Genomic DNA, 19,726 nt, shown 5'->3' with positions numbered 1-19,726 from the left:
CCGCACCGCGTCCTGATGTCAATTGGCGATCGTCCTGCGGCTTCTGTTGGCGGCCCTTTCCCCCATGAGTGCCGGCACGCACGGGCACCCTGGCATCGGCCACTGACCCGTGCTTTCCCGTGCTTCACTTCAGCCCGCGGTGATTCCCCATCAGGCCCCATGTGTGCATGCACCATAGTTGCAGGTGAGAAGCAGCAGGATGAAGCGCCTGCATGGTATGTGGAGGGGACCTGGGCCGCTGACTGTAACAAGGCCCGACTCGTCGGCGTTGTGGATCGGCGTTCAGACGCACGGATTGACATGCGCTCACCTGTTGCTCACCCGCAGCCCAACTTAATGCCTGCGTTCTCTACGAACGACGATATATACTGAAGCGTATACCATACATCTTTTGCAATCCCGCCTGACCAGCTCTCAACAATCCAGTCACCACGGGCAGACATTATGTGCGACTGGAAGGTGTAGGGCCACCACTCCCACAGTGACGCTACTGAGGACTTGTCCCAACATCTTGAGGGACGAGTTCCTCGGTTAGCGCAATGTCCCCCCGCCAGGCAGGGCTGCTGGCCGTGGCCGCTCTGCTGCCTATGTGGACCGTGAACGGTGGGCCTACCTGCGAAGTCTAATCCTGCCTCTATTATTAACGGCTTGCGTGAATCTGCTTCAGTGCCCGCGCATGAGCCTAGCAGTTGCATATGCCCGTGCAGCGTTGGGCCTTTGGGAAGCAACATAATGTTATATCGCACCAGGATCATATATGACACTGCCTAATCTAGTGTCAAACGGTCGAGACAGCGGACTTGCAGAGCTTTCGCTCTAAGCCGCTTGTAGTTGCAGAAGTGCCATGGTTAGTCTTTTGATGATATGAGGGAAGGAACCTGTTTTGTGCTCAGCACATAACCGACGCGGCCACACTTCCGCATGCTGGGCTCCCGACTTTCCCCCTTGCCGGAATTGTAGCCGGCCCGGGCTAGGTGCTGAGGACATCAGCGATAGGACATGTGCACGTGCGGGCCCGGAAATGGACAGGCGAGCTTAACCACAGCACGCTACCGGTACCCACTACCATGGCCGTACCATGCCTGAGTTTTGCAGCCCCAGGCCCCATGACCCTCGCCTTCGTCCTGCCTTTCAAAGCTAGTCGCCCCGTGCGTGCTGCAGGCCAGGTGCGCAGCACCCTCAGCAGCGACTTCTTCTGCGGCCTGCCCGACAACTCCAGTGCCGTGTTCAGCACCGACGAGGGGTTGGTGGCCAACACCAGCCTGCCGCTCGTGCAGTTCATGGTGTGGGCGGACGCCAGCGTGACGCAGGTGAGGTCCTGCTGACGAGGGGGCTCAGGCTGCACGCCCGGTGAACACGTCACACTTGGCTGCATAACGAAGTGCTTGCGAGTGAATGCATATACCAGAGGGATGCAGGCGCTCTGGATTTCGCGACGACCCCGGGCACAGGATTTCGCCCGGCGAAATCCCGCTGTCTTCAGTACAAAGGGGGATTCCTGGCGGGGACAGCGGGATACCTCGGGTGGGGTCACCCGCGGAAGCGGGATTCGGCGCCGGGGGGCACCGCAGACAGCGGGATTCGGCGCCGGGGGGCACCGCAGGCAGCGGGATTCGGCGCCAGGGGGCACCCCACACAGCGGGATTTGACGCCTGGGGGCATCCTCGAGAGCGGGATATTGCAGATGTCGGCACCCGGGGAAGCGGGATAGGAAGTGCGTGGTAGCGGGGTTGTGCGCGCAGGGTGCAGGGCGGTGCGCGTGGCACCTTGGGCATGCCAGCCCACGCATCCCCGTTAACCATAGACTGCTTTCAGTACATGTATACGCATAAAGATATATCTGTTTCATCCCCATCACTCCTACGGCGGCCTTCAAAATGTTGGGGCTTTCAAGCGATCCTTTCTTCTGCGTAGGCTTTAGCACAGGAGGAGCCGCGAACATGCATATAACGTACATGGTTTGCTGCCTGGGCCGCAAGCGCTGGCTAAGCTACCTCCAGCGCTGTTGGTGCCGGCCAGGAGCCATTGGCTCCTTATCCCCACCTAGCACCAAAGCGCTGGCGTGAAGTAGATTTAGATAACAAAGCCGCATCTGTACCCCTTTTAGCATCAAGGCACACTAAAATACCGCGACGGAGATATTGGGCCGAGCCAGTTCCTGACAAGCGCCTGAACAGTGCCCGGAAACACGCATGACCCTGCTGCCATAACAAAAGTTTACTGTGGCCTGTGGGAATGCGACTAAACTTAGGGAGCAGTCACATCAAGTTCCCCGCCCTCCCTGCTTCATTCGCTCGCTCGCTGATCGGGACCATGCGTGCTTATGCCCCTCCGTAATACCTGCCCTGATATAATGGAGACTGCCTTGTGTCTGTAGGTGGTGAAGGTGGTAGGACTAGGGGTGTAGGCCTAGGGGAAGGGGTGATGGGGCGGGTGACGGCGCCTGGGATGCTCCTGGGCCCGGGAGCATACAGCGTGGACAGGTAAAGCACTATGGCCGAGCCAAGTAGGGCAGTTCACTTAGGCAAATGCAGATTTGGCCGCGCCAGGTGGGGGATTTGGCTGGGGCAGCTGGGGATTTCGCTGGGGGAGGTAGGGATTTGGCCGGGCCAGGTAGGGGATTCGGCCGGGGCATGTCAGGATTCGGCCGGGCCAGGTTGGGGATGCGGCCGGGCCGGCTGGGAATGTCGCCGGGCCAGGTAAGAATATCTCGCGGCTCAGGATGTGTGCCCGGGGGACACCCCCGGAATTTGGCTGGGCGAGCGGTACTGCATCCCTCCGCATATACGAGATGGTTATTACGTTCCCGGAGTGCTGCCGCACCTGCCTGTCTCAGTATCGCGTACACTGCTGTGCCTAGCTCCATGCGTACTCGGACTCGTGTTGGGCAACCTTATTTCATTCTTCTGTTAAATCGCTCCCCACGTGCCCACCACCGCGCGTCTGCGCCTCCATCTGTGCAGGGCATGTACATCACCTACTCAAGTGGGGACACCGGGCACATGCATGGTGGCTACCGCGCCCTCGCGCAGAACGGCGCGCAGCAGAACAGCCCCGGCTACACCTTCCCCCCTGCGCCCGCCCCGCTACACCGCACCATCACGGCTGTGCGGGCCTGCTGCATCGACGCGCCCCAGTTCGTGTCTGGCAACGGCAATGGCGTGCAGCGGCTGCACTTCCGCACGGCGAATGGGACGGTGATTGCGATCGGCGCGACCGGCGGTGACCCCTGCGCACAGCCCCAGCCCTGGGTGGATGTGCCAGCCGGGTACGAGCTGGCTGGCCTGAGGTCGTTGGTGCCGGCTCCCTACTCGGACACTGTCTTCCTCCACCGCATCGGCTTTGTGTTCGGAGGTGAGCTAGCAACAACTTGTGGGGAGCAGCCGACTACCGTTTCTGGAGGTCAGGATACGGAGGCACCGGGATGCGGGGTAGTCGCGGTGCCTGGCACAGCTCCATGCGCGACTGATGCCTTCTAGGCTACCACGTGTGTACCTCTCGCGTGTACCTGTACCGCCGTCATAGCTCATGCGCCTGTCGTTCATGTGCCGCCCGCAGGCTTGCCGTCTTCCCCGCCCTCCCCGCCGCCCTCCCCGCCATCCCAGCCTTCACCGCCTGTCGCTCCGCCGGGAAGCCCGACGCCTGCCAGCCCTGTGCCGCCCATGCCGCCGAGTGAGTCATGCATGTACGATCCGGCTGGTTGCTCGCCGGATTGGCACCGTGCCGCTGAAACACGCGCATGTGCACGCCCGCGCCCGCTCACTCACGGCGGCCGCAGCTCTATCCGCCGGGGTGGGGGCCACAGCGAGGGAGCGGCTGCAAGCAATCCGGCACGCGTCCTCACTCCACCGGTGGCGGCGGTCCTCACACTTGGTCACTTAACCCTGGCTGCCCATGCTACCTTCTTGGTCCCAGTGTTGCTAGTCCCAGCACTGCCGATCCCTCACCACTCACAGAGCCGGCCGTGACCACGTCTTCGTTCCAGTGCGGCTCAGGGGTCGCCGACTACTACGTCGTCACCCGCGACTCAGACGTGCCGTGTAAGCCGTGAGCGGGCTTGCTGAGGGAGCGCGGCACTGCTGCGCGTTTAGCTTGTGACGAGCGAGGGACGGATGCATCCTGCTGGCAGCGGTGTGTTTCATAGTGCTCCAGGCCTGCACGTCGGGATCTTGCTGCGTGTGAACCCTGCCGCTGATGGCCCTACCTCCACTCCGCCTGCAGACATTGAGGCCGGTGGGGCGCTGATAGGGCTCCAAGGCCTCGGCCAAAGTGAGTAAGGCGGTCTAGCGGCGTGCGTATCTGGTAACCACCCAACCGCACAAAGTTACAAACGCCGCCCGCCCCTCCGACCGCTGCACGTACGCCCCCACCACAGGGACGTACATGTCTCGCCTGCAGCCATTGTACCGCGGCGACCTGTCCGCCCCCGCGCACGGCCTGCGCTACCAGATCAGCCCCATTGACTTCGCGCTCATGAACATGTACTCCGACTTCCCGGACGTGGACCTGCTGGCCGCCTGGAGCCTGTCCAGCCCCCAGCGCGTCGTGGCCGTCAGCGCCTGCTGCTCCTCCGGCAAACTCAACATCTACACCAACATGGTCGCGCGGCTGCTGTTCAGGCGGGCCAACGGCGATGTGTTCAGCCTTGGCGCTGCCGGATCCAACGAGTGCCAGCGCCCGCAGGTAGGCGCAGGCGTGGGAGGGTGGGGGGCGGGGCGGGTGTGCGGCATGCATACGTGCAGCCGCGCCCCTGCTGGGGTTTGCCCATCCACGGGTTGGCGCTCCTCCACATCCTGAAGCCCTACTTAGTCCCCTTGCATGCATGTGTAATACGGTACTAGCCACGGGTTGGTAGGCTCCGCAGCGTACGTACGGTACCTGCTACCGTCTGCCAGCCGCATGCACGTGGCCGCCCTTCCCATACGCAAGCAGCCCCACCTGCAACTGTTGCTTGCTTGCGTGCGCCTGGGGCTGTGCAGGGATGGATTGACGTTCCGCAGGGGTCGCTGCTGGCTGGCTTTGTCACCGACACCTTCAGTGACTACGCCAGCTATGGCGCCCTCAACCCAACAGTCGTCATTGACCGCATTGCGTTTGTCTTTGCGAGTGAGTTGTACGTCATCGGGGTGCGCAGTATTGCGCTTGCAGCTGCTTGCTTGCTTGAGGAGCAGGGATCACCATACCGCCTCGATACCAGCATGCAGTTGTGCCAGCATGACTGCATGAGAGAAGGTGACCGGTATCCAGCATTCGCATACATACGTATGTGTGCTCATGTGTGTCAATGGATTGATTGGCCTCACCTGCTTACTCACCGCATACCGTGTCGCCATGCGTGGGCTTTTTCATGCAGCGCCGCTTCCGGGACAGTGGACTCAGCCCGACCCGCCGCCACCATCCACGCCGAGCCCACGTGAGCAGTGCGCCTGCGACACGTGTGCTCCTGTGCTGCACCCAGGCCACCCCTCCTGACAGCTAGAGAGCCCTGCCTGCTGTTATCTGACATATCGTCACACACGCCCACCCTACCCGCAGCCATGAAGCTCACCCGCCAGAGCCGCTTCTTCTGCGGCTCCACCTTCGACTCGCCGGCCACCTCGCCAGGCAACCTTAACCCTGGAGCCCCAAACAACCCCTACGTCCCCGCACTCGGCGCTTTGGTTGAAAGTGACGATGACGTCGCGGCGCTGGGCTATCCCCTCACCGCCATCACCTTCAGTGTACTCCAGTCCTTTGGAGCCATGAATCAGGTGAGACTGCTGCGCCTTCTGGACCGGTAATTTTGGACCCAGTCCCGCATCTTTACTTGCTGTGTGCGGCCTGCAGCTCCTTACTTCAGGATACAAGTGCTGTGCATGTTTAGTTCAGTGTGTGCCCAACAAGCAGCATCCATCTAGTCGCCCCGCCTCCCATTGTTCACCTACCTAAGGCTGTGACATGTACCTTGATTTTGACAACATCTCGACGCACCCCCCACCTCCACTTCCCGCAACATGCGCGCAGGCCCGATCCATGTATGGATCCGTTCCGGGCCGGTGGCACAAGGCGCCTGGTTTTGATGTTGGAAGCGATTACGGCGCCGACCTCACGACGTCGTGGGGCGCCATGAGCCCAGAGCGGGTGCGTTTGTCACAGAAGATAGAAGAGAGCCCAACCACACAGCGGGAGGCCAGATCGGCGTGCGGTGTGTGGTCCGTGCATACATGTGCTGCTGCTATTGACCGGGCCAGCCGACATACGGTCCACACATGCACTAACAACACTGCATGCAGGCAACATCGGCCGTTCGCGCACAAGTCGCTCTGTCCTCCATCTCCTCCATCCATCCACCTATGCACGCGCCCCATCCATCCATGCATGCAGGTGGTGGCTGTGAGCGCGTGCTGCTCCGCCAGCGGCATGTCGGGCCAGGCCATGACGCCCATCAAGGTGGTGCTGCGCACAGCCTCCAACCGCACCATAGCCATAGGCTACGACTCGTCCGGCCGCCTCACGGCGTACCCGCCCTCAGGCGACCCCTGCTACAGCTTCGTGCCGCAGCCCTTTGAGCCGGTGCCGCCCGGGTTCCTGCTGGGTGGGCTGGCGACTGAGTCAGTCATTGGGGGCGGCGGCCCCGGCTTCGACCGCCTGGCTTACGTGTTTGTACAGGGTAGGTGCGCGGGCAGCAGGCAGCTGGATCGGGGGCAGCTAGCTGGATCGCGTGGGGGCCACACGGCCAGTAGGCAGCTGCGCGGTGACTCCGCGCACACGCACGTCCGCGGCACGTGAGTTCCTCAGCATACAGAGGTGAAGTTGTGCGGCAGCGCCTTCGCTGCAACGCCGATGCCCCCGCCTTACTCCGCCACTCGGTACCTTCCTTACTGCAGCGCCCCCGCCTCGACCCGAGGACTATGTGCCGCCACCACCAGCACCACCGCCACCACCATCACCACCACCACCATCGCCGTATGGTACGTGTGTAGACCAGTTGCCCCTGCAACTTGCGCCGGTGAGGGGCCGGGTGCTTCCGGCCGCTGCAACAGGTTCAACTCGGTGTCTGTATGGTACTCGTGCACAGGCCGGCTCGTGTGTCCCACCTATACCCAACAACGCCCACACGCTACTCCATTGCACGCAGGCGCCTTTTACCGCAGCAGCTCAGGCGACGGCTCGGGCGGCAGCAGCATGGCCATCGGCATTGGCGTGGCTGTGGGCGGTGTGGCCCTGGTGGGTCTCGCGGCCCTGACCTTCCTGGGACTGCGGCGCCGCGCCCGGCAGCGCTACGGCAGCGATGTCGCTTTCGACGGCGCCACGTGCGGCTTCTACCCCGCCTTCATGCCGCCCTCGCCGCCCCCGCCTCCGCCGCGACCGCATCAGCAGTCCACGCCCTTTGCCACGCGCTCGCCGCCCCTGCAAGCTCCGTATCAGCAGCAGGCGTCGGCCGCGGCGGCTCAGCCGCTGCTGCCGAACGCCGTGTCTTCGGGACGGCGCCAGCTCAGCATTTCGCAGTCGGTGGCGTTGCAGATTCAGCTGCTCATGGGTGGGGGCGGCGGCGGCGGGGACGGGGTGGCAGGAGCAGCAGTCGGCACACGCCACCCGGCGGCGGGGGAGCCCTGGCATTTGCAGGACTCGGGGGCAGCGGCGGCGGAGGGCGCAGCCGCGGGCGGCAGCGCTGAGGCAGTAGTGGAATCTTTCTCTGCGTCGGCCTTGCATGCCGCCACCGCTGGCTTTGGGGACTCGCACCTGCTTGCTGACCTGAGCAGCGATGGGGGCGGGGCCGTTTACCGCGGCAGCTGTCCGCAGCAGCCGTCGCAGCAGGATCCAGGGTGCGGCGGCGGCGTTGCAAGTGCAACAGGCAGCAGCACTTGTGGCGGTGGTGGTGGTCGGGACGTGGCGGTGTGGAGGCAGACCGCCGGCGCTGTGACACACGATATGGTAAGGACGGGTCTGCGGCGGGTTGTAGGGCCGGGGCACTATCGGAGCCTGTTGCAGGTGTCGGCACTCAAGGTTGAGCGGACAGTGGGCGGGCACTTGCCAGCATGCATCACCGCCAATCCCGGCTGCCTGGCTGGCTCTGACCCCAACCCCGTGCACGCCTGCTGCTGCCGCCCCCGCACACGCCACACAGGCGGCAGTGACCCGCCTGGCGGCACTGCGGCACCCGCACCTGCTGCCGCTGCTGGGGAGCTGCCCGGACGACAAGGTAGGTGGCAGCTGCAGCTGCTGCTGCGGTGGCTACGGCGGCCGGCAGCAGCGCAGGTTGCTGCGAGCGTGTTGCTTGCGCACGTGCCTCACACGCCACCACCACCCCGTTTCACCACACCTGCAGTCGTTGCTGGTGTATGACTTGGCCCAACGCGCCACCACCGCCACCACCACCACCACCCTGGTGGACCGCATGTTGCACCAGCAGCGGCCTAGGGCCGGGGCTGGGGCTGCCTTGTCGCCTGCTGCAGCACCTGCACCTGCACCTGCATCGGTTCTGGGCTGGAGGGATCGGGTGCGCATCGGTGCTGAGGTGGCGTCGGCGGTGGCGTTCCTGCATGCCCAGGCGCCACCGGTGTTCTGCAGAGTGTGAGTATGCACTGTAGGAGAGGACGGGAAGGGACGGGATGATATGGCATGAACAATCCATCGTGCCGCTGCACCCGAACCATCGTGTGCCATAATTAACCCGCCGTCCCGCCCCTCGCTCGTACGTGTCTCCGCCGCAGGCCGCTGGATGCCGGCCGGGTTGTCATGGACGGCTCGGGGGCTGCCCGGCTGGGCTTTGTGGGCACGGCTGCTGTGGCGGCGGGTGGCTGCGGTGAAACATCAGTGGCGACTGCAGCGGAGGGGGAGGAGAACGACACACGCGCGCTGGGTGCGTACGCGTGCGCCGGTCGTGGTTGCGTCTGCCTTCGTCCTCCCCTGGCAACCTGCACGCCCCTCCAGTGTGTGTCTGGCTGATGCCTTCCTTGCTTGCCCCGTGTCACCTGCTGCTGCAGGCGTGCTGCTGCTGCGGCTGCTGACGGGGGACGCCACTGGGGATGCGGCGGCGCTGGTGGCCCGTGTGCGTGGCGCGCAGCAGGCAGACGTGGCGGGCGGCGGCGGCGGCCGAGCCCTGGCGGCGCTGGCGTTTGACGCCGCCGCCGCCAGTGGTGCCGCCGCCAGCAGCAGCAGTGGTGATGGTGCCAGCGACGTGTGGCCGGCGGCGGAGGCGCTGGCATTCGCTGATGTGGCGCTCAGGTGCTGCGGCTGCGGCGGCGTCAGCGCGGGCGGAGCCGCCGCCAGCAACGGCACTGCCGGGGTGCCGGGCCTGAGGTGCGACTGCTGCTGCTGCTGCTGCTGCTGCTGCTGCTGCTGCTGCTGCTGCTGCTGCTGCTGCTGCTGCTGCTGCTGCTGCTGCTGCTGCTGCTGCTGCTGGGGCTGGGCAGGGGCTAAACCCCATGGGTTGCGGTACACCGTGGTGTGAGGGATGCTGCTCCAACCCGCCGCCACACGGAATAAGCAATACACCTCCTTGTCTAGGCCCCACGAACACCAAGCTCCCCCACCGCCCCCTCCTGCAGGTCCGCCGTGCTGCCGCACCTGCTGCAGCTGAGCAACCGCACTCGCCTGTACGACCCGCATCAGCAGCAGCAGGCGCCGACACCCTCCGCCGCCGCCCTCGACTACCCGCCTGCGGAGGTGAAGGGCGCTGCCGCTGCGGACGCCGACGCGGAGGAGGAGCAGGAGGAGGAGGAGCAGGACGCCCCGCCGCCGCTGTTTGTGTGCCCCATCACCCAGGTTTGTGTGCGTGCGACCAACGCCATTAGCCGTCTGGCAGTGCGATGGGGTGGGTCTCCACGTTCCTCGCTCATTCCACCCATCCATCAACTTCACACCCAAGCTCCGTGCCTCCCTCTCTCAGGACCTGATGGAGGACCCTGTGGTTGCTGCTGACGGCTTCACATACGAGCGAGCCGCCATCGCCGAGTGGATGAGCCGCGGCGCCGTGGGCGGCCGCACGCCGCGCAGCCCGCTCACCAACCTGCCCTTCGAGCACCGCACCGTGCTGCCCAACCGCGCCGTCAAGAGCCAGATCAACAGCTGGCGGGAGGAGCAGGCGGCCAAGGCTAAGGCGGCGCAGCAGAGGAGGCGGGGCACGGAGCGGCCTCAGGAGGACCGTGGGCAGTAAGCAGCCTCGCAGGCTGGGCGGGGGTGGTGGCGGGCTACGAGGCCAGCAGGAACAAGCGAGACATTTGGACTCTGGTACCATCAAAGTACGGCACTGGCGCACGCTGGCGCATGCAGTGTGCTGGCTTGAGAGTGAAACCGTATGCCAACAGTGTGCACAACTACGACATAACAACATTACTGCTCCCCATACGAAGAAATCCCCATTGCATGCACTTTATCGTGTGTGGGCGCAGCTGGCGCGTTTACCACTGCCCTGCAGTTCCCATTGGCTTCATCAATTCCTTTACATGTTTTCCTGGGCTCTTTATTGGTCGGCTTGCTTTACTCATTTATGCTCCTGGGCGATTGCCTTCATGATTAGTCGTTCAGGTGGTTGGTGTGTGGTGTGTGCCCATGTGGCGGTGCACACGCCGTGTGGGCTTGATTGCACCCACCAGGCTGCATGTATCGTGGAGAATCCATGGCACCGTGTTGTGAATGCACGGCACATGGTGTCGCTTATGTTGCCAGATGGTGACTACTAGCAAGGCTAGGAGGCAAGGCAGGCGGTAGGACTACCCAGTTGGCGTGTCCCTTCCCTTCGGGGAGGGGCAGTACCGTAGCCCTTGCGCTCGCATCGAGCTCCGCAGGGGGGGGAAGGACCCTTCTCACACTTAACGAAGCTTGCAGTGCGGTACATCCCGAGGCGCCTGAAGCAAGGCCTGCCCACGAACACCACCCGCCACCAATCGCTTAGTGACTTTTGGCCACTGAACATGGCGTGCGGCGATGTGGGGGGGCCTGGAGCTGCGGCTGGTGTACTTGCGGGCAGGGGCCAAGAATGAGGTCGCCGCGCCATGACAGATTGACAGTGGAGCGGAGTCCGCGGAGGCGCCGGGCGGACGGGGCGCGGCAAGCGGGCAACGGGGCGAGGAAAGCCCCAATGCATGCTGGTGCCAGGCCGGGGGCCTAGTAGTGCGTGCCGCACCGTGTGCTCCGGAGGGGTCTCGAGTCCTGACAGCCTTACAGGGGATGTTGTGAGCGCGGCGAGTGCTTTGGCATTCGTTGGCGTACTTTCATTCTGCGTTACAAGCGAATTCACCGTCTCCGCCCCTTTCAAGCAACTGGCCCGGCCTTCAGTCAAACGGGCCAGGGCTCAATGGCACCAAGCCACCAAGTTCCACCGTCCGACCACTCGCTGCCTTGGCGTACACTGCAGCAGCCCCCTCCGCCCTCCTACTGCACGGGGGGAATCAGCTGCACCTTACGGCACTTCACCAACCTGCCTTACCGCTGTCCCATCGCACGCCCTCCTACTGTACGGGGGGCGCAAGGTGCCAACCCCCCTTGCTAACAAGCACTATTATCAGCTAACGGTTATCCCGCAGGACCCTCGCTGCAGTCTCCATGACATCCTGACTTTGCCGACGCCAGCATGGACGCAGCAGCACGATGCTGTTGAAGCTACATTGAACTAAAATCAGTCATGTGAACGAAGAATCAATCAGTGTCAAATTATGCTACTATGGAGGACGTATTCAGCCAGCGACGAACGTCTTGGTCATGCGCCGTTGCGGTCACCTCCGTGCTTGCAGCCCTGGCCCGGCACGCACCAGGGAGGGCTGCAACAGCTTTTCTACATCCCCCCGAAGGGCATTTGCTTGCCAGTGCATCCACGACACCGACGCCCCAGTACTGAACACTGCAGCCCCGCTGCCGCTACTGCCGCTACAGCCTTACTGCTGCTGGGCGCATGACAGCCTGCAGCCCCAGCACAGCCCATCACGCCATGCGGGGCCGGTGGCGTGCGGGCCGGCCGTCGGCCCTGAACTCAAACATCTGCAGGTCGGCGTAGTTGGAGGCGGTGCCGTCGCTGGGGGCCGGCTCGTACAGCGTGTTGTGGGTCAGCGGCAGACGCCTGCGCATTTGGGGGGGGGGGGTTACATTCATAGTTAGCATTGAGGGGAGGGAAGGAGGAGGAGGGAAGGAGGGAGACAGCCGGCGGGGAGGGCGGTGGGTGCGAGAGGCGGCGGCGGAAAGCAGGGGCATGTGTGGCGGGGCTGCGCAGCGAGCGCGTGTGCGGCGCACGTGTGGAAGCACCAGCTCCTCCCGCCCCTCTCCTGGGCCCCAAGCCAGCGCAGGCGGCCCCTCACCTCACCGGGCCACACCCCACCCGCCGGTCCTTGGCCTCACCTGGACGCGTACGCCGCGTTGCGCGCCTGCCGCTGCCGGTACCACCAGTAGCCCACACCGGCCAGCGCCAGCACCGCCACACCCGCCACCGCGCCGCCAATGATTGCGCCCATGCTGCTGCCGCCACTGCTGCTGCCACCATCTGCAAGGGGCAAGGCAAGGTGTGACACCAGTTCAGTCTCAGTCTCAGGCTAGGCAGCCCCGTGGTCGGCGGCCGCGTCCTTGCATCAATCACACAGTCGCGTGAGTGCAGGTCCCGAGTCGCCAAGGTGCGCGCACACACAGCGCCCCACGTGTTCTTCGCCTTGTGCCCCCTGACACACTACAAGCCATGCCCCCCACACAGTACCGGTTGAGCCGCACTGCTCCTGGGCTACGCACCTGGCTGTGTAGTGCCATCACCCGCGTTGACTCCGCCGCTGCCGCTGCCGCCAGTGTTGCTGTTACCACTGCCGCCGGCCCCGGCCCCGGTGCCGCCGCTGCCGCTGCCCCCTGTGCTGGAGCCGCTGCCCCCTGTGCTGGTGTCCTTGCTGGTGCTGCCGCCCCCCGCCCCCCCGGTGTCGCCGGGCTGCAGAGTGCCACCGCCACTGCCGTTGCCGTTGCCGGTGCCGCCCGTGGACCCAGTGCCGTTGCTGGTGCCGCTGCCGCTGCCTGGAGTGGAGCCAGTGCCGGTGCCGCCGCCGCTTGGGTCGGTCCCGGTGTCAGTGCTGTCCGGTTCGGGGCTGGGCGTGGCGGTGGAGTTGGACCGGCGGCGGGGCGGGCGCGGCGGCGAGGGCGGCGGCGGGCGCGGCGGCGCGGGGGGCTTGGGCGGTGCCATGGGCCTCAAGGACTTGTCGTTGTAGGAGGAGATGTTGAGGACCTGGTCGAAGGGCATCTGTGTGTGTGTGGGGGGGGGCATGCATGATTGATTTCGGCGAGATGATGTTGACGGGGGACGGGGTAAGGAGGGTGTGCGGGGGGCAGGGAGCAGAGGGGACCGCAGTGCGGGTGGTGAGACAGCTGAGGTGTTGAGAGGACTCCAGGCTCGGAGGAGTAATGTTTCTGATGCCCCAGCCCACATCAGCCCACAACCCCGCCAATGTTTCCAGTCACACATGCCCGCCCCGCGCTCCCGCCCAGCCCACCTTGACGCATGTGAGGTCGTACAGCGCCTGCAGCTGGTCCAGGTAGTACAGGTTGCCGGGCAGCACCGCATTGTCTGGGGGGCAGGGAGGGAGGGGAAGGAGCGAGGCGGGGCGCGCGTGTTTTGGAGAAGCACACAGGTCAGCGTACGCGATGCGGTGCACTGGGAAGCATGTGTATGCGCATGCGTGTGTGTGTATGCGGTGTCGTAGGGAAACTATTCAATGGAGTTGAGGGGAATGGACCCTCCAGCCCACTCCGCCACATCCCTCACAGTGCGACAAGCGCCAGCAGTGCCGCACACCCACACAACCCCCCCCCCCACACACACACATACACCCCCCACACACACACCGCCAGCAGCCGCCCCCCCACCCATCCCCCCACACACACTGCCAGCAGTGCCAGCAGTGTCCCTGCTCACCCGCCGGGCACATCAGGCCGGGAGTGGCTCCCTGCGAGTCGACCGCGGGCGCGGGCTTCTGCGGCTGCAGCTCCAGGCTGAGCGGGATCCAGTCGTAGGGCGACATCCAGTACAGCTGCCCCAGCAGCGGCAGCAGCCAGGTGGGGAACACGGAGCGGATGAGGTTGCCGCGGATGTCGAACAGCGGCTGGGGCGGCACCTCGGCGGCAGAGGCCTGGGAGCGGTGGGGGGTGCACACGCACACGCACACGCCGCCTAATTAGCAAACGCGAAGGAACACAAGTTGAGTCACACAGACACATGCCCTCGAGGCCTCAATAGTCCCTCCCTCCCTCCCACCCCTCCACCTCGCGCTGCCCCCCCCCCCGCACACACACACACACACACACACACACACACACACACACACACACACACACACACACACACACACACACACACACACACACACACACACACACACACACATACACACACACACACGACACACATTGTGCTTTTTAACACACACACACACACACACACACGCACACACATACACACACACCGTGAGTGCGTCCACGTCATCCGGCTGCAGCTGCAGGCTGTTGAACAGCCGCATGCCGCCCAGCCCCGCCTCCAGCCGGCCCGAGATGTTGTTGTGGGAGATGTTGAAGTACAAGAGGCTGTTGACGGTGCCGTTCATGCCCAGGGCCAGGTCCTGTGCGCGGCAGGCAGGAGGACAAGGACGAGGCGGGCGAGCAGGGTCAGCAGTCCAGCAGCATTGGGGGGGTTGCCACGGCCTGTCTTGTGACGGGTGGGGAGCTGGCGTTGTCGTGTGGTTGCAGCGAGGCGCAAGTGGGTCGGCTGAGGGGTAACCGTTCATGTGAAGAACGACGGTGTGCGTGCCCGGCAGCAGCGCCCACCGTGCGCGCAGCCCGCCCCGCATGCCGCGACATCCACCACATACGGTACACACACACGCACATCACAGCTGCTATTCTCTGCCTACTAGGCCACGCTCTCCTTGCTCTGTTGCACCGGGTTCGCTTTAGTTTGGGCTGGTATCTGCAACCCTCCCTCCCCCCGCCCACCTCCATATGCAGGCTGAGGTTGTTGTTAGCCAGGTTGAGGCGGATGAGGCTGGGCTGGTACCACAGCTTGGTGTAGGCTGCGGGGTGTGGAAGGGGGATGGTTACAGGGGCAGAAGAAGGAGAAGGGGGTCGAGGGTGGTAGGGTGGGTGGTCCGGGTCGGGAGCGACGGGCACACCAGGGCAGGGCAGGGATGGAGTGTTGATGAGCAACAGGCGAGGCAGAGTCAAGGCCGCCCCCCTCCCTCTTCCCCCGCCTCCCCCCTCCCCCCGGCACTCACTGCCTGTGAAGCCGTTGTCGGCCAGGTCCACGTCCACCAGGTACTCGCCCCAGGCGAACGGCAGGTCGCCGACCAGGCGGTTGGAGGCCAGCCGCAGCACCGTCAGCAGCTCGTTGTTCACAATGCCTGTGTGAAGGGGGGGGGGGGGAGGGGGGAGCAGCAGCAGCAGCGCGCAGGGAGGAGGAGGCAGCACCAGTTAGGACGGTATGCGGAGCGAGCGGATGAGGGTGCGAGCGCTTGAGTGGAGGCATGCTGCTGAGAGGGTGCGCACGGTGCCACCCATCCATACACAACCCTATCCGTGCTTCCGAAGCTCGTGTACCGTACATGCCCCCACTTGCCCTCATTCCCGTCTTGCATCGACGGCTGAACCCCGCCCGCCCGCCCCTCCCTCCCTTGCCCCCTGCCCCCCCACCTCTTGGCAGTGTGCCGCTGAGGCTGTTGCGCGACAGGTCCAGCACCCGCAGGTCGTCTGTGGCGTCCAGGCTGGCCGGCAGCGGGCCCGCCAGCAGGTTGTCGGAGCCGCGCAGCACCTGCAGGGAGGTGGGCAGCGCAGGCAGCGTGCCTGCGTGCGGGGCGGGCGGAGCGGCGGGCACACAGGGGGGAGGGGCGAGAGGGAGGACTGAGGTGAGCGAGGCACAGGCCCGCAGGCAGTGAGCTGTGCCCCGAGGCATGCCGACGTTGTACAGGTGAATAAGGGATTCACAGGCGGGGTTGGACACGTGCCGCTTCCCCGGGCGCCTCCCTAACCCACCCCCTTGCCCCTTGCCCCCCCCTGACCCGCCTCACCGCTGAAGCTGTTGCTGCTGATGTCCAGGTAGCGCATTTTGGCGGCGTTGGTGATGGAGGCAGGCAGCGGGCCCTATCGGGGGCGGGGAGGGCGGAGCAGGACGTGTTTGCACGTTAGAAGGTGCAATGAGAAAGGTGTGTATGTGTATGCGTGTGAATAGCTACGTGTGAAAGGAGTACAGAGACGCGCCGGCGTACACGACCAGGCCCAGATCCCCCACACCCTGCTGGTGACCCCCACGGCCCTCCCCGTCGCCCCCTCACTGCTCATTCGCTCACCGACAGTCCCGGGCTGCTGGGCGAGGGCCCCGCCGGCGGGCCGTTGTCGCTCACGTCCAGGGACACCAGCGCGCAGCCGGCCGGCAGCGGCGGCAGCGGCCCCGTGAGCAGGTTGCCGCTGAGCGACAGCTGCAGCAGGCTGGGGCTGGAGAACAGGCAGGAAGGCACCGGGCCCTGTGCGCGGACAAGGCGCAACAGCCGGGGGGCGGAGGCGGCGAGTCATATAGATGCGGGGCTCACCTCAGGTGAGCAGCCACACACGGTACAACACCGTAGCTTGCGCTTAGCCCCATCCAACGCATGCCACGCCTTGCCAATGAGCGTACGTAAGCTCCTACCCCCTCAAGCCCCACCCCCTGCAGCAGCTCCTTATCCTTAACGCCCCTCGAGGCCAAAACCATTTCCACGCTCTGGTTCTGGGTCTTGGACATTTGTTGGGTTTGGAGTACACTACCCCACCCCCCCAAGCCCCACCCCCCCACCTCCAACACGTTGGCGTCCATCCACAGCACCTCCAGCCCTGGTGCCGCCAGCAGGTCGCAGGCGGGCGCCAGCGGCCCCGACAGCGCGTTGCTGCCCAGGTACAGGCGCCGCAGCTGCCCAGTGCCCAGCAGCGGGCGCAGCACGGAGACCACGGTGGACAGCGTGCCTGGGCGGCATGGGGCGGCGGAGGGGGCACACGCGGCCGGGCGGAACAGGTTTGAGAACATTTGGGTGGGGCAGCAGGGGTTAGACGGGCTGAGACGGGCTGGTAGGGCTAGGGACCATATCTCCTTGCGTGTTTGTGAACACACACGCGGCGCACATCAGATCGGAATGCAAACGCGCGCGCTAGCTGCAGTGACCCCTGCTCGTCCCCGCGCGAGTGCTCACCGACTTGTCCGTTGCTGGTCCAGTCCAGCACCGTGAGTGCGGGGAAACGGCCCAGCTCGGCCGGGAAGGTGGGGCACACGAAGTTGCCCGTGTCGCCGCCACTCAGCACCAGCTTCACCAGCCGGCCCTGTGCGGTGCCATGAGGGCAGGAGGTGGGCAGGCCGGTACTAAGTGCGCTTGCGCCATGGTGGGTTTGGAGTGACCGCCACCTCAGGCTAGGGCGCCGTGCCATGCGAAGGGAGTTTGCGGAAGCGCGAGCGCCCGCAACACCACCGCCCCTCGGCCCCCCCGGCCCGCTCGCTCACCGCTGAGTCGCACACGTTGGGCGGCGTGTTGCAGATGTCCTGGTCCGCCGTGGCGTTTCCGGCCGTGGCTGCGCGCAGGCGCGTGCAGGTGTCGGGCAGCTGGTCGTCGTCCTCGAAGGCGCAGCACTGGTCGGCCACGGAGCTCAGCAGGGCCAGCTCGGCGGCGGCCAGGCGCCGGGCCGTAGGCACACCTTGGACCTGACAGGAGGAGCGAGCGGGGAGGGTGAGGGGTGATGCCGTGAGGTTGTGTGCGTCAACGCAGCTCTGATGTACGACTAGGCTCTAGAGTCCCGCTTGCCAACGATGCCAAGCCTAACCACTGCTCTTTGCCGCGCTCCCACTGGCCGTCCAACCCGCACGAACGCACCAAGCCTCCTTCCTCACACGCGATGGGACTCCTTACAGAACCTGGGCGACCAGTCCGTTGCCTGCTATCACTCCTACCCAACCCCTTACATGCTGCCTCTGCCACCGCTCCTCGCACCGTAATGGTGTAGGTGCTCAGCGCTCCGCCCACCGCCTGCACCGCCAGTGTGTAGGTGCCGGGCCCCAGCCGCTGCGTGTCGGTCCGCCGCGCAATCACCACGTCACTGCCAACGCGCTCCGCACTGGACCCGATCACGGAGCCGTCCGGCCCCAGCAGCTTGCTGCGGGGTGGGAGGCGGGGTGGCACGGGGTGGCAGGCGGGGTGGGTGGGCGCGTGATGGGCGTAGGACGGGAGGCGCGGCACGGCGTCGTGGATGCGAGCGTGGCGCAAACGCGCAGTGCAGGAAGCCCAGCGCCAAAGGGAGCGTTGTGCAGGAGGGGGGACGTCGACGGGTTGGGTCGCAGGCGCCAGCTACATACGGTACGGCCCGCAACCCTGTTGAAGCGCCGAGGTATTGGCGCACACGGGCACAACAGCGCCATGCCACCCCGCACACCGCCACCGGCACATGGGCGACCACAAGGTCCCCCCCCAAGGTCCCCCCCCAATCGTGTGGGCTCGGGTGCAGCACCCTCCCTCCTGCCGCAGGTTCTCCTTGGATGTGTCTTTGGAACCGGCCCCCGGGCGTCTCCTGTATCTGACTGGAAATGTTTGGAAGCCCTCCCAATCCCCCCCATTTAAGTGTTTGAGATTCTTACTGGGCTTGTCCAAAACACACCCTACCCCCACCCGCACCACCACTCTCCCCGGCCCTGGCACTCACATGTCGACGTCGCCTTCATCGGACACAACTGTCAGCACCATGTCAAATTGCCCCACCTCCGCCGGGCCCAGGCTGATGCCGTACTGCGCATACTCGCGGTACGGCAACGGGTTGGAGGCTGTTCGGCGAGAGACAGGGTTCGGGATGAAGCGTCAGTGGGTGGGGCAGGTCAGGTTGGCGTCAGTACGGGCTGACACGAGTTGCGGTGGTGGCAGGAGGGTGCCTGCTCACCCACCCCCTCCTCCCCCCGCCCCGCCCTCCTCCCCCCGCCCCGCCCCGCCACGCCACAGGTTCAGTCGCCTGCCCCTCCTCCGACTGTTCTGCTTGGCTAACTTGTTAGGGCGACAACGAGGCTCCCTTCGTGACGGTGTGTCTGCATCCTTACCTGCACTGAACATGCACGGCTCTACGTTGGCCGTGAACGTCCAGTTCTTCGGGCAAGAGTCAAGTAAGTTACCCATAATGCGTACACGGGGCGTGGTGCTCTGCGCCGCGACGTTAGCGACCAGCATCGCCCCGGCAACTATTACGAGCAGTAGCAAACTGCGTTGGGACATGACGCTTTGTCGAGTCATAGTCACTAGCTGTATACTCAAGCGCCAATGGGTCGGCCCTCCAAGGCGAGTCTGCGAGTTCTGCTACCGGCACGTAGCCAGCATTTCTCGAACGCGACCGGGCTCTGTCACTGTTGGTCTCAGTCAAAGCGTCAAGCTATGTATTGTCAATTCGTAAGTCAGGGTCTGCTAGTCACTACTGGGTGCCTAAAGCGCCCGCCCCTTTGGGTCTTTCGACAAACACGAGGTGGTGCTGAAATGGGGTAACAGCACAGTTATAGTCTTGCGCTATATTATGCAATGCGAGATAACCCAAGCTTACCACCATTCGGGTAGCTGGGAAGCGACCGTTTCTGGATTCACATGGGGCTGCCAGGGACCAACGAGCATCGTAATAATTCATCTATCAAGCTTATCCCTTGACGTTGCCTCTGGGCTGCATGCGTTGCCCCCTTGACAAACGTGCCAAGTAGGCTGCCAACTGCCCAAACCCGTTCTGCCCGCCCGCCACCGCTGGGAATTCGTGG

General features: G+C 64.7%; 2 protein-coding genes across 4 annotated transcripts; one reads left to right on the top strand and one right to left on the bottom strand.

The window, feature by feature from the left end:
• The first annotated feature begins 336 nt into the window (after positions 1 to 336).
• CHLRE_03g144344v5 (uncharacterized protein) lies at positions 337 to 11,192 on the top strand. 3 transcript variants are annotated; one of them, XM_043060377.1, is made up of 20 exons: positions 337 to 603; positions 1,162 to 1,310; positions 2,964 to 3,354; positions 3,559 to 3,672; positions 3,957 to 4,040; positions 4,222 to 4,269; positions 4,376 to 4,683; positions 4,980 to 5,106; positions 5,354 to 5,413; positions 5,536 to 5,750; positions 6,004 to 6,120; positions 6,364 to 6,649; positions 6,867 to 6,950; positions 7,118 to 7,914; positions 8,108 to 8,182; positions 8,309 to 8,553; positions 8,694 to 8,842; positions 8,967 to 9,282; positions 9,531 to 9,747; positions 9,872 to 11,192. In XM_043060377.1, the coding sequence occupies exons 1-20, from the start codon at positions 540 to 542 to the stop codon at positions 10,136 to 10,138; spliced, it is 4,113 nt and encodes a 1,370-aa protein (XP_042925507.1). In that variant the 5' UTR covers positions 337 to 539; the 3' UTR covers positions 10,139 to 11,192. The 3 variants fall into 3 exon arrangements, with proteins under 3 accessions (XP_042925507.1, XP_042925508.1, XP_042925506.1); XM_043060378.1 differs by lacking the exons at positions 337 to 603; positions 1,162 to 1,310 and having other exon boundaries at positions 2,867 to 3,354; XM_043060379.1 differs by lacking the exons at positions 2,964 to 3,354; positions 3,559 to 3,672; positions 3,957 to 4,040; ... (13 more) ...; positions 9,531 to 9,747; positions 9,872 to 11,192 and adding an exon at positions 1,915 to 2,812.
• Position 11,193: 1 nt separating this feature from the next.
• On the bottom strand, positions 11,194 to 19,456 carry CHLRE_03g144324v5 (uncharacterized protein). The gene is made up of 17 exons (XM_043060376.1): positions 19,031 to 19,456; positions 18,646 to 18,763; positions 17,940 to 18,102; positions 17,456 to 17,653; positions 17,151 to 17,277; positions 16,760 to 16,926; positions 16,278 to 16,451; positions 15,999 to 16,071; positions 15,625 to 15,774; positions 15,210 to 15,335; positions 14,932 to 15,008; positions 14,406 to 14,558; positions 13,859 to 14,072; positions 13,437 to 13,510; positions 12,694 to 13,186; positions 12,313 to 12,454; positions 11,194 to 12,037 (listed from the first exon to the last, which is right to left on the bottom strand). The coding sequence occupies exons 1-17, from the start codon at positions 19,104 to 19,106 to the stop codon at positions 11,902 to 11,904; spliced, it is 2,661 nt and encodes an 886-aa protein (XP_042925505.1). The 5' UTR covers positions 19,107 to 19,456; the 3' UTR covers positions 11,194 to 11,901.
• Between the last annotated feature and the right edge of the window lie 270 nt (positions 19,457 to 19,726).

Source organism: Chlamydomonas reinhardtii, chromosome 3 (genome assembly GCF_000002595.2).
Source record: "Chlamydomonas reinhardtii strain CC-503 cw92 mt+ chromosome 3, whole genome shotgun sequence".
Classification (NCBI taxonomy): domain Eukaryota; kingdom Viridiplantae; phylum Chlorophyta; class Chlorophyceae; order Chlamydomonadales; family Chlamydomonadaceae; genus Chlamydomonas; species Chlamydomonas reinhardtii.
The sequence above is the reverse complement of the archived record's forward strand: the minus strand, read 5'-3'. Positions and strand labels throughout refer to the sequence as shown.

Bases quoted from the DNA above. Each gene is read 5' to 3' on its own strand.
- CHLRE_03g144344v5 (XM_043060377.1), top strand. From the start codon at position 540: ATGTCCCCCCGCCAGGCAGGGCTGCTGGCCGTGGCCGCTCTGCTGCCT. The intron at 604-1,161 runs GTGGGCCTACCT...TGCGTGCTGCAG, and splicing joins GCCTATGTGGACCGTGAACG to GCCAGGTGCGCAGCACCCTC. The intron at 4,684-4,979 runs GTAGGCGCAGGC...GGGGCTGTGCAG, and splicing joins ACGAGTGCCAGCGCCCGCAG to GGATGGATTGACGTTCCGCA.
- CHLRE_03g144324v5 (XM_043060376.1), bottom strand. From the start codon at position 19,106: ATGGGTAACTTACTTGACTCTTGCCCGAAGAACTGGACGTTCACGGCC. The intron at 14,073-14,405 runs GTGTGTGTGTAT...CACCGCTCCCAG, and splicing joins ATGACGTGGACGCACTCACG to GCCTCTGCCGCCGAGGTGCC. The intron at 12,038-12,312 runs GTGAGGCCAAGG...CCAAATGCGCAG, and splicing joins AACGCGGCGTACGCGTCCAG to GCGTCTGCCGCTGACCCACA.